Here is a 13,197-nt window from a genome sequence, read left to right as displayed (position 1 = left end):
ACAAAATTATAACTAGACTAAATGGGGTCAAGTCATTTCAGTTAGCTTTTGAAGAATTTCATCCAAGGGTTGCATATAGATATATATGCCCAGAGGCCTTGAAAATGTCATTATTGCTAATTCATTAGCTATTCCGTTACCCTCTCTAAATACATGTCACCCTGATCATTCAAGAATGTTGAATAATTTTTCTAATAACTCATAACACGACTGAATGGTGAAACTCAACTGACTCATCTTAAATATTGTCCATCTTCAAGTAATTTGAAGTTCCTCTAGCAGAACAATAGAATTGATACAAAATTTTAATCACATTTATATTACTATTTGAACCGGTTATAATATAACTTGTATATAATATATATTAATATGTAAGTGTGTAAAACTTAAAACCTGCAAAAATATCTTTAAATTTGTTATTATGATGTAAGGAGTTCAAACTCGTTCAACATCAAGTCAATTTTAAATAAATTTTATTAACGGTGATTTTAAAAAAATTATCAATTACCCTTTTGAAAATAGACGAATGTTTTTGAATCAAAATTTTGTTAAATAATAGAATCAAACATTTTATTACTAATATATATATATATATATAAATAAATAAACAAATAAATAAATAATTGGTATCAAATCATTTTAAGTTTACAATACAGTAAACACTTTGTTATACATACTAAAATAAAAAATACATTGATGATAGTTACTGAATTACAATTTAGTGTAGGTAATTCTACTGGTCAATAAAAGAATTTTACAATCAGTTTTGGTCATTTCCATTATGGACCTCCACGAAATAGCATCTCATAAATCATAACATGAATCGCGCCCATTCCCCTCTCTCTCACGCAAACTAAACGCTGCCGTATCAGTTTTGGAAACCGCCATAGCAAGTTCAAAGCCGTACACCAAACTCAACTGCCATTTCATGTAGCAGCGCCTCTAAGATGCCCTTCTCTAACTCCGCCACAATCGCTTCCCCTTCTTCCTCGTACGCCATTACACTCTGGAGTTTAATGTCTGGCAAGTCTTTATCAATTAAGGCATCAATGTCTTCAAGAACTCGACAATCAGATTGAGGAAAGCTTCTGATTTTCGACCACAAGGTGCCTATTAGTTGAGACCCATCCATGTAACTAAAACCAGGGCCGACCCTAATGACCCAAGGCTTCATATTAAAATAAGGCTTCAAAATTCCACTCAACAGTTCGTCCACCAGATGAAACAGTAGCTTTCTATTGCACCGCTGACTCAATTTACCATTATCATTAGCAGAACAAGTAGTGAAACGTTCGACATAGTTAAAAATGGACGGATCAAGAGGATGGGAAGGAGAGAACCAGGACGAGAAGGACACTGGGGTATCTTTGTCTATGCCACTACGTCTTAGTATTCTTGCGATGTACTCATATTCAGCTTCATTGCCAGCGGTGGAGATGGAGGAAACCTGTGCCTGCCTCGGTTCTTGTTTGACATACGTTTGGGTCGAACTAGATAACTGTGAGCTATATTTCGGTCTTTGAGCATCTAAGACCTGAAACGCATCCAAACTATAAGCTGATAACAAAAAAGTCACATTTCCTTTGCAAGATTAATAGGAAAATATACATGTTGACATCATTTTTGCTAGTACGGTACCTTTTCTTGTGGGATTTTTGCGGCCGGAGCCGGAAGAAGGGTGGGGACCGTGGTGTTGAGGAGATGGGTTTTCCTGCATTTCTTGTCGGGAATGTCAAGTCTGGAAGGACGAACGAAAGGCTCTTCTTTCTTGTTTCGGATGATTTCCGATGCTTCTTGAGGTTTTTTCAGTCGTGAAATGAATTTTTGATTGGGCCCTTTCTTGCATTTGCTAGCGGCTCTTGGCTGCTGCTGCTGCAGCTTGTGTTGCTCGTCTTGTTCCTCTTCAACAGCCTGCAACTTGGGCTTTGGTAACACTCTGATGGGCTGAAGCTGGATATCAATATCAGGAGATGATGAAAATGATAATTTTGGTGGTTGAAGATTATGATAATTAGTGGATGGATTTTTGTCTGGTTTGCCTTTGGATTCCAAGAATCTAAACTCTATTGAACTGGAATGTTTCGAGTGGTTGACAATGCTTGAATCATCAGCAACTTTGGTTAAAGCTCTGGAAATTCTCTTGAACTTAAATTTGCTAACAAGCTCTTCTCTGTCGTGCTGTCTGTTGCGAACTGCGTTGGTTATATTCATACCAACTTTCCTTTTAAGCCTCTCTTTAACCTGCTCCACTATTTCATATTTCATTTTCAGTGATGAGAGACGAGACATAACCAACTCTTCACAAGCGCTCATGTTTTCTTTGTTGATTTGAAGCGAAAGGCGATGATGATGGTAATCCACATCTGACCTCCTTGCAGACGATGGTCTTGGAGTTTCCGGCAATGAGCGAGTGCCTCCCCTCATATCACCATGCAACGAACTTTTGTGACCGGACTTTGAGGATTGAATGTGGTGGCTTAAACGTGACTTAGCTTGAAAGGATGGCGAGTGGCTTTCAGGAAGAAGATCAAGACCCATCAGTCGAGCAACCAAAGTAGGAGTCCTGGTCCCTGGGGTCTCATTATTTGGGGCACCAACTTTTGACCTTATGTCTAAACGTGTTTTGATTTGAATTCCCGTCTGCATTTTCATTGAAAAAAAGGGCATTAATCACTCACTTTCCAAGAATAAAATTGTGATACTTTTGAAAATGATAATAAATAAAGACAGGAAGCCAAGGAGAAAAGTTACAGGGATATTTAAAAATTCTTCTTCTTTAGTGGTCGATGTGAATGAAGCTGAAGTTAACGTTGAGGCTTCCTCCTCTGTGTCTGTACCTGCATTGCATCGGGACACGTTACTCCCCCTATAATTTCGAAACTAGAAAAAGGAAAAAAAAAAAAAAAAGGAGAGTGAGTGAGTGAGTGAAAGAAGGAACCTTTAATGGTGGAGTCTCGAGAGAGAAGAGAGGGAAGCTTGCTACGACTGGTGTGGTGTTTTAAATGGCAACGGAAACGATGGGAACCAAACAAGTGAAATACGGCAGTGATGCAACCAGAGAGAGTAGTTTGAGCAGAGTGTCTCTCTGATGTTGTTCTGTTAGAGGTGGAGGAAGGTTTAGCCACTGGCCCCCCGCTGCTCCAATACCAATCCCTTCCCATCTCCGGAACCCCAATAAGAAAAAGGACGAGAGGGTTCCTAGTAATGAAAACAAGGACGATGTTTGAGGACGAAAAGCTGAGAATAAAGATTAGTGGAGAAAAGCATGAAAAGTGAAGCATGGGACATAACTGAGACACATATTCGGGTTTGCATGAAACAAGAGTTTTCAGATGGAATTGGTTAGAAGGCTGTTGTGGTAATACTACTAAACTAAACTAGCATATATTATTATAATATTGGAAAGTGATGAGGAGGATATACGACCATCTGAATAAGCGCATTGCGGAGATAAACAATCTCCCACAGGGAAACTCGATGTACAATGTGATTCTTCCATCAGCAATGTCAGCCAGATACCAACACTTTTTATCCTTTGATCTTTACTTTCCCGGAAATGTGTTAAGCAGCGGCCCACTCGCATCTATCTGTAGCATCGTCCTTCTCACCCCTTCTAGCAACAATAGATAGTACTACCTTCCCCACTCTTTTTCATTTTAAAACTGGAATTCCATTATTATGTCATCTCTTTTTCTGTCATTACAATTTATTACTCTCACCAGAAAATATATATACACTTCTAAAATATTTTTAAAAAAATATAATTTATTACACTTTCTGTTTCCTCTTCCTCTTCCTCTACCATTATTTAATTTCTTTTTTATTTTATTTAAAAGGGATTGCACCATATTTCGCCACATTTTTAATGAGCATAATAAAAAAGTTAGAGAGAATTTTAATAAATACTTAAAATTTTATTTAAACATAATTATAATTAATTATAAATTTTTTATTTTCATCTCTTAATAACAATGCTAGAACTTTTTGATTTAGAGTTCTTCAAAATTTGTTACTATACCAAATAAAATTATGTACAATTGATGAAAAATATTAACACGAAATTAATTATTTTAATTGCTCACTTTTAAAATTAAAAATGATTAAATTACTCTAATTTTTAAAGAGGATTAATTTACTTAATTTTAAATTAAGAAGAATTGGAGAAGCATTTTTACTCTTTTTTCTACTAAACAATGAACTACATATTGATTTTATTACAATTACTTTAATACTAGTATTGATGTATTTAACAAATTAATAATTATTAGGAGGGATAAATATAAACATAGAAAATAAAAAAAAAAGAGAGATTGATATTGATAACTCAGATATTTAAGGTGGGAATTTAAAGACTTATTTGATACATGTCTCTTTTCCTGAGAAAAAAATTCTCCACGTTTATGACGATTGGTAAAAAAAAATCATAATCATGTGACCATGCCCCCACTGATTGTAGTTTCGTTTCTTCTATCTTAAAAACGAAAAATATTGACTTACAATCAAAATCATAAACCATTTACCAGAAAAAGAAAAAAGAATCACAATCCATTTTCCACCTCTACTTTCCACCCTGTGAAAGCATTCAGACCCTCAAAAGCAAAATTACAAAATATTGACTAAGATGCTACGACTTAAGGTTTTTAAATTTATCGACATTTTTCAAAGCAAGTAATAGAACAAATGTATAAAGAACATAGGAGAGATTTTATTTAGATGATTGTTGCATTGAAATTTCAACTCTAAAAAGCCAATTACTTTTTTTTAATTAAAAAAAGACAAAAAAAAAAAGAAATTGGATTAAGGATATTAAATGCTTGGGGTTGTGCTTTTTTAACCTCATTCTTCCATTTCATTAAATTTCTAAGATGTGATACATAGAGTAGTAGAAGGAGACAGATTTAATTCAAAATTCGAACACAAAGAAATAGAAATGTAAGTATATCAGTTTAGGTGGCAACAAAATGGGTGAATCGGAATGGACCATTCCTCGCATCTAATCCATCATATAGTCATTTTGTTGTGTTGTTAAGGATGGGAAGAAAAAGGCAAAAGAAAATGGGAGTGGGGATTAATGGAGGAAGCAACATTAATATTATGTATCATTTATAGGAAAGGGAGGGGAGGGGACCCCAAAGCCACGGCAGGATGTGCGGCATGTGATGGAAGGTGTGGTGGAGTAGCAGAGTGTGCAGGAATTCCGACAAAGGTAGGCCATTAATACAAGTTTGAACTGTGTCGGGAGCCTCCTTTAAACTGATAATAAAATCCCACTTGGGACTGAGATTGAGGCCTGTTTGTTGATTCCCATGCACCTCTCAAGTCTTTCTCAACGCTCAGGGACCACCGCGCCGGGGGAAAGCTGTTATTTCTTAATATTAGCTCAGATGGAGGAGGTGGTGGTAGTGGTGGTCCTATTCCTTTTTGGGGCTCAATCCAAAGGCCTTCCTACTCTACCATTCGTAGCTAAGAATGACAATGGGACGGGGATCAATCTATGTTTTGCTTATCTTCACTCCCACCCATTTGACCATAAGCTTCATCTATCTCACCCCCAAATTGGATATTCTTTTTTTATTTATAAAATGAATAATTAATTATAATTCAACTTTAGTTTTTTCTTTTTTAAGTTTTGATGAAGTTAATAATGAACAACTCATCTGAAATTTGATCAAGCAGATTTTTAATAATGAATAGATATTGATTTTCGAGTTAGCCATTTATACTTTTCACCTAATCAATTTTTTAACCTTTAATTCTATAAAAAATAATTTTAACTTTTCATTTACCCTTTAAATTTTCTCTTTTTTTTTTGTTAAGCACTCCAAAATGAAAAGAAAAATTATTGTTTTAAATTTATCAATGTGACATATACATGAATTGTCATATGTATGACACATTAGCATTTAATTCATTTTTAAAATTTAAAATTTATTTTAAAATTATATAAAATATTTTAATATTTTTGAATTAATTAAATATTGATATATCATCCACATGGGAATCCACTTGTATGTCATATCAACGAAATTAATAAACATTAACTTTTCCATCCATTTTAAGGTGATTTGACAAAAATATAAATTTAATAATTAAAATAGACGAAAAATTAAATAAATAACTAAAATATTTTTTTGTGAAGTTAGAGGATAAAAATGTCATTATACCTTCTTTTTAAGTCACTTGTTGATAGATAAGAGCAATCTGCTTATTATGATAGCTAAAATAAAGGTGATATTGTTTAAGATAAGATCTTTTAAGTGGACTCTCAAGTCTCATGATTTTTACCCTTCTAATAAATGGCATTCCGCTTAAAATTGTGTATTGTGTTTAAAAAAATGTCTTGTATTATTAATGATTTGTTATTGTTAATACGACTCAAATCTCGTAAAATTTTATAAGACTTATTTTACTATTGAATATTTATTTTAAATGGGATAGATTTATCCAACAAAATTTAGTAACAATTAAAATTAATTTTGATTGATCATCAATTCGATTATTTTTTTTCACTTAATTAAACTCAACTCTCAAATCATGTGTTTTTTACCTTCTATTAAACAAATTTTCTCTTAAAATTAAGAGTAGCATGTTATAAATGATTTGTGATTTTAAGTAAACTACATGTTATAAATCTTTGCTTCATTAAATTTAAATATTTATTTTAACTCACTCATTTCAAATAAAATAAACTTCACTCTAATTTCAGAATAAAATTTACAATTTGATTATTTCTTAAATTCAATTAAATAATAATCACCTTAGTTGTAACGTGTAAGAAAGAAAAGTTAGCACCATAACATTTAATGCTACAGTGGCAGTTCTCGTGAAATTGTTGGGAATTCCTTATAATGGCTGCCAAAAGGTAATAAATGGCAATAAATAGCAAAAAATGATAGTCCATCAATGGTTTGATTCATCCCTTGCTTGCCTAAAAATTACAAAACATTTCTGCTTCCCTTGCCCCACCGTCATCCATCCCACTCTTCCTCTCCATCTCATCTCAAGAGTCTTTTCAACAAGGGCAACCCTATCTTACCCCCGTATATTTATTGAACCTTTCGTATGGCATCAACATTCAAACAGTGTTTAGTCTGTCTGACGCTAGTCTTTCAAATAACCAAGTCTAAACCCTCTTTCATTACATAAATGCATTCAACAACCTTATTAATGTGGTTCAGATGTCTGATCTGATCCCTATTATTAAAACTTTTGCACCCTTAAATATATATCTTTTCTTTTCAAGTTTCGAGCAACCTTTTCCTTTTCTAAGTTATTGTGAAGTACTTTTATCATCTTCAAGAACTGTACCAAATTATTATATGCAGTGCAGCAAGGCGCCTTGGGAGGAAGAGACACTCCCTGTCCGGCATATAAATCAACCCAACATATCAGTTAATGTCATCCCTCTATACTCAAACCACAACTTACAGTGAAGACGCAACCTTCTACATTTCGCAGAAATTGGTTTCATAAAAGATGACCACCAGTATTCCACAACATGTTTTTAGTGTTATCACCAACTTACATGAACCTAGACCACTCAATATTTGAATCTAAACAGTAGGACTTCCAAAATTTGCTTCTCCAAAGCTCCTACCGTCATACCATATTAATCAAAGTAATAAAGGTCGCCACATCAGTAAGATGAAAGCGTCGCCACCCCTATTATTATAATACTGAAAAGTGGAATTTGTTTAAGGCTTTTGTCTGTTTTGCTGAAAAATGTTAGAACGTGATGGATAAACTCCATTCATGGAGTTTTAACCATATAAATTTAACAAACAACAAACCCATATCTTTAATAAATTAATACACAGTGAAAGAGATAGTTTAACTTTTACTTGTTAGTAAACACAAAATTTAAGTCAAAAGGTTTGAATTGAAAATTTTGAGTTAAAATTTTTTGATGAAATTTTAAGAAAGTTAAAATTTCAAAAAAATTTTGAATATAAAGAAAAGTATAATTTGATTTCAATCCAAGCGTGGTTTGACTTGATATTAGATGGAAGTGGCTTGCTTTTATACAGGTTTGAACCTCCTTTCTTTAAATGATTTGAATCAAAAGACAGACTTTTTTTAAAAACAACTTTTGATTTCTTTTCCACAATTGAATTGGATTGGAAGGCGGCTTTTCTATTGAACTAATGCGGCATTCAAGTTATTCGGCTTCTTTAGAGAATTTTGAAAAGATCTTTTGAGCTTCTTGAACTTGTGTTCCTATAGAATGACTTCGGATTATCCTTTTTATAATGTCAATTACTTAAATAAAAGAGAGTTATTGTAGAATTTAACTGTTCCATTTGATTGTTCTACAAAAGTTTAATCTCTTTGGTTTATCATTTATCTATTATAATTTAATTAATTAAAGATAAAATAATTATTTAATATTATCACTTAATTATTTTATTTTCAATTAGTGATAATATAAAAATTTATTATTTATCTCTTAATAAAAATAATTATGACACAAATATGATGTTATCATTTTCATTGTGGCAACTTTGACCCACAGTAATTTTAGTTTAACATGTGTCGTTTTATAATTAGCCTGTAAATTTTCTTTGTCTACAAATATCTCCTCAAGACTTGATCACGTACACAAATTTTGAAGTGCAACAAATGAGCTAGTCTTGAAATTACATCTACATTCTTTGAACTTGATTTAATAAAAAAACAATTATTAATCTTGATTGAGAATCGGGGAAGTGATACTTCTTTTCTTGTCTTTCCTTCAAGATAGTTTTTCCTTTGCTTCTATCTTAAAATTGAGAAATTTGCTTGAATTTCAAAGACTATGTATAATTCGATGTAGCTCTAATTCGCAACGAGCCATACATGTTATAATGATTCTAAACGAGTTTTTTGTCGAAATTGGAGAAAAAAACTCTTTAAAGTCTATGTCTTCATTTTGAGTGAATCCCTGAACAATATGTTATATATCTTTCGATGTTATCATTTGAATTTCGTTTACTTTTGCAAATCAATTTACAGTCAATCGACTGTTTTATGACTTTGATCTATTTATGTGAGTTATGAATTGATTTAACTTGACTAAAAGAGATTGAATAATCTTCTAGTCCTATATCAAATTCATGTTAGATAAATGGCGTAGTCATCTAAAATTGTCTTTCCTTTCTCTTATTGATCTCCCTATAGGCATTCCATCTCAAGGATGTTGAAATGCATCATCTTGAACAGATGATGATGGTTTGTGAACAAAAACGGATTAATTACGGGTATGACTATGTTTTCTATGTTTACCTGATTTGCAGGTTAAGGACACATCAAAAAGTTAAATCCTAAATTCGTCCTTAACCTTTTAAACATTTTAATTTACTCCTCAAATTATGAATATAGTTTCAATCAAGTCATTCGGTTCAATTTTCCATTAGATGCCAGTTTCTGCTTTTTAATTTAATCCCCAAATTATGAATACATACTCGATTGTGCTGTATTTACGGAAATTGCGAATATAATATATACTGTAATGCTGAAACCCAAACGAAAAGCCAAACTTTTACAGTAGGGTAGAAGTTAATTTGTGTATTCCACTTTAAAACCTCTGTTTTCAGCTAATTTCATATGTTTATCTCATACAAGAACATCCCGCAGCGCGGAGAAGCACCTTTTCTTTTCTAGAGATTAACATGGGATCGCTTGTTTTATTCATATATCAAAACTCTATGACGCTTAAACCACTGAAACCGGCTCAACCAGTGTAAGGGGAACTTCTATGTAGTTGTACGAGAAGCAAGTAATGCTCTGAAACTCAGCAAGGAAGCTATAATAAAACAAAAGTATACCAGTTAGGAGGATCTCTTTCATTTCTTTGATGCAGAATGTTTGTTCAAAGCATCAAGCACGGCTGTTTTTGTTGGCAGCGACGGTATTGCACCTCTCTCCGTTACTGTTAGGGCTCCACAGACATTTGCAAAAAGTAAGGCATCTCTTAACCGCTTCTCGTCCTGTTAAAAATACAAATTCACAGTCTGAACTTCGACTCTTCATGTTCATTTAAATTGCACTAACAATGTTCCAGGGGTAAGTTTAGTTTTATGGAATTTATCAGTAACCATTAGGAAAGAAGATACTGTAAATGATGTATCTTAACCAATGTAACAACTGTAACTACCTGAAATAGCTTTGAATCAGAAGCTAGGCTATTCAATAAGCCACTGACAAACGCATCGCCAGCACCTGTCGTGTCTACAGGTTTAACTTTAATGCCAGGAACCCTGCCCTTAAATGCCTGCAGAGGATATATAGGTTGATATCACTTATTTAATCAGTGCATCATTAGAACTCGGATAATCTTTAGTTGAGGGCATTGGCTCCATAGAGGATTTTATAGGTCCACAAAAAGTCCACTTGGATTGTGAGAATTATTAGTGAAATCCATAACATCCAATCTTCTTTCAAGGAAAAGCAAAGAAGAGATAATCATACCTTGGTGTAATATCTACAACCCTCTGATCCCTCGGTTACAACCAAAAGCTTAAGATTAGGATGAAAAAGCTTCTTCATCACCACGTTATCATCATAAGGGTCATCACCTCCGGTTAAGAATGTAATTTCATCCTCGCTCACCTGCATTTTCTTAGGTTAGCAGCAAATGAATGCAGTAGCACGACATTTCATAAATGAGTCTCATGATAAAAAGAAACCATACCTTAATAATGTCCGATTGATCCCATATACTCATTATGCCTTTTCGAGCAGCCTCTGGTGATGGCCATAGTGGCAATCTTAAATTTGGATCATAAGAGAGCATGCTTCCAGACTTCTTGGCAATGTTCATTGCTGCCAAGTGAGCTGACTTGCATGGTTCCTCGATCAAACTAATAGAACCATAGTGAAAGATGTTTGCCTACGCAATCAATATTGTTTGGAGGTCAGAAATTTCCAAATCCTACTAAAACCAATCCCTTTCACATCGACTATTTGAAACAAAGAAGAAAGCCAGAAAGAAACCTGCTTAATGAGGTTTGTATTGAGTTCCGACTCATGAAGACGCATATCAGCACTTGGATGACGGAAAAACATGAACTCACGTTCACCATCAGCTTTGAGAGTAACAAATGCAAGCGCAGTTCTTGCAGTTCGATCAAATCGCATGCCAGAGTTGTCAACATTGTTTTGTTTTAAAATGTCAGCTAACATGTAGCCAAATTCATCATCACCTACCTGATATGGAATTGAAATAGTATTTGGAACTTGAAGTATGTCAAAAGTAAAAAAGCAAATTTGCAACAAGAAGAAAGAAGGATTAGAGCTACACAATGATCACAATATCATTTGTGAGAATGTATCCTTCAGCCAAAGTTCTCAAATGAAGTTTATTTCATAGAATTGTTGCAGTGATGTTTGAATTTACCTTTCCTACGAAAGCGGATGATCCTCCTAATCGTGATACCCCAACAGCCACATTTGCAGGAGCACCACCAGGAGCCTTCTTGAAAGCAGGTGCTTCAGCCAGAGAAACCCCTCCAACCGTCGGTACAAAGTCGATCAACAATTCACCGAAGCAAACAACTAGAGGTTTATTCTTTGCAGCGTTGCCGTTTGTAATAGCAGTACGATCTTCAGCTCCACCAACAATATGCAGTTTCTCAATACCAGTGATATTTCCTGACATTGTTTAAACCAAAAATAAAAAAAATCTTAAAAAGAGTAACTCTCTCTAACAACTCCTAGGCCTAGGCCTAGGCCTAGGCCAATTTGTTCACCTTGAAAGCACTAAATTACCCAATCCATTTTGAGTAACAAATTCAATCAATGATTTCTCTAAACAGCTAATTAAAAACATGCCACTGGGATTAACAAGGAAAAATAAAATCCATTTCCCACTTCATCTTTATTGAAAAAGTAATGTCTTTTAGTGTAAGATCTTGCGGTACACGGTATACCATACAAAGCATGTGATTTGGCCAACATGTAAGCAACAAGAAACGAAAAATTCGGGTAATTTTGATTGAAATCACAAACTTTAGACAGTAATCAAAATACCATGATCAAATATATCTTTATAATTGAAAGAAACCTAACCTCAAAAGCAAGAATTTTTAAGATTACTCGTTAAAGATGTGTTGTACCAAATCCAAAAAAAGAAGTACTTGATAACAAAGAAAGCACAAAGTTTGGGAGCTGAAAGAAAAAAGAAGTATGATTTCAAAAATTGTCAACAGCAACAAAACAAACAATCACAGGTGAAGGGATTCACACAAATAATCTTGGGTGCATAAAACCAACTTAAACCCAGAGTAAGAAAATGGCAGAGCATTGAAAGAAGAACATATTGAATCAAGAAAAAGAGAGGAACCTGTAGTTAATTTCCCAGCCATATTGGGAACTTATTGAAGATTGAATCAGAAAGAAAGCAATGGAATGGCCAAAATCCCGGTGTTTTCAGCAAATAAAGAATGCGGCATCGGGTATTTCTGGTCCTAAGAATAAGAAAGAAGTGTAAAGAGAGGAGGTTGGTGGCTAATCTTGAAGGATTCTTCGCTAATATAAAAGTTGACAATTGTTCCAATTTGGTCATCTGTGTTTTATATGTTTTTTTTTTCTTATTCATGTTTTTGTTTTGGATTCAAAAAACTACACAATCTTATTTACAATTTGGATAATCTTGCTATTTCAAAGTTTTTTTTTTAAATTACGCAAATGAAGCTAAGTACATATAATTACAGTTACAATGTCATATAATTTGTAAATACATTCTTCGCACACACAATTTAGTCTGCCCAAAAATCATTATAGCTTTAATGTTGTAGGGGGACATCGACTCTTATGAGAGAAGTCTTCGAAGGTATGATTGTAGGGTAAAGGCTATGTATGCTTTAGTTGATGGTTCAAATCTCCTATACACGCATTCTCCATGATTATCATTGTAAACGATTCTAATGGTTTTTCTTTGAGCTCTTATAAGTTGTATCTCAATCAACTAAAGCACCACTCTCCATGAACCGTACAACAGCTCCTCACGGAGATTCGGGCAAAAACCTAACATGGTAACAATACCTTCGATTGTTGAGGGTATGTAGTAAAAACCTAAGATCTCTAAAGAGTGCACTAACTACATAATCATCAAGACTAAGTCATTTCTTGGTTATTTATTTCATCCAACCTTATATATTTGGGGGTGTTACATAAATTTTATTTTACTTGTTGCAACATAATTCACTGCGTATAGATTTT

The 13,197-nt window shown here is 33.7% G+C and overlaps 2 protein-coding genes across 2 annotated transcripts; both read right to left on the bottom strand.

Moving 5' to 3' along the window:
- Positions 1 to 612: 612 nt before the first annotated feature.
- On the bottom strand, positions 613 to 3,685 carry LOC105800107 (uncharacterized). Its single transcript, XM_012631029.2, has 4 exons — positions 2,939 to 3,685; positions 2,752 to 2,837; positions 1,639 to 2,640; positions 613 to 1,534 (listed from the first exon to the last, which is right to left on the bottom strand). The coding sequence occupies exons 1-4, from the start codon at positions 3,279 to 3,281 to the stop codon at positions 896 to 898; spliced, it is 2,070 nt and encodes a 689-aa protein (XP_012486483.1). The 5' UTR covers positions 3,282 to 3,685; the 3' UTR covers positions 613 to 895.
- A 5,830-nt stretch (positions 3,686 to 9,515) lies between these two features.
- Positions 9,516 to 12,499, bottom strand: LOC105800106 (probable fructokinase-7). The gene is made up of 7 exons (XM_012631028.2): positions 12,320 to 12,499; positions 11,375 to 11,628; positions 10,972 to 11,184; positions 10,670 to 10,867; positions 10,447 to 10,587; positions 10,133 to 10,249; positions 9,516 to 9,965 (listed from the first exon to the last, which is right to left on the bottom strand). Exons 1-7 carry the CDS (start codon positions 12,339 to 12,341, stop codon positions 9,822 to 9,824), a joined length of 1,089 nt encoding a protein of 362 aa, XP_012486482.1. The 5' UTR covers positions 12,342 to 12,499; the 3' UTR covers positions 9,516 to 9,821.
- Positions 12,500 to 13,197: the final 698 nt, after the last annotated feature.

This window comes from Gossypium raimondii, chromosome 9 (genome assembly GCF_025698545.1).
Source record: "Gossypium raimondii isolate GPD5lz chromosome 9, ASM2569854v1, whole genome shotgun sequence".
Lineage (NCBI taxonomy): Eukaryota > Viridiplantae > Streptophyta > Magnoliopsida > Malvales > Malvaceae > Gossypium > Gossypium raimondii.
Note: the sequence above shows the minus strand (reverse complement) of the source record. Positions and strands in the feature narration are given on the sequence as shown.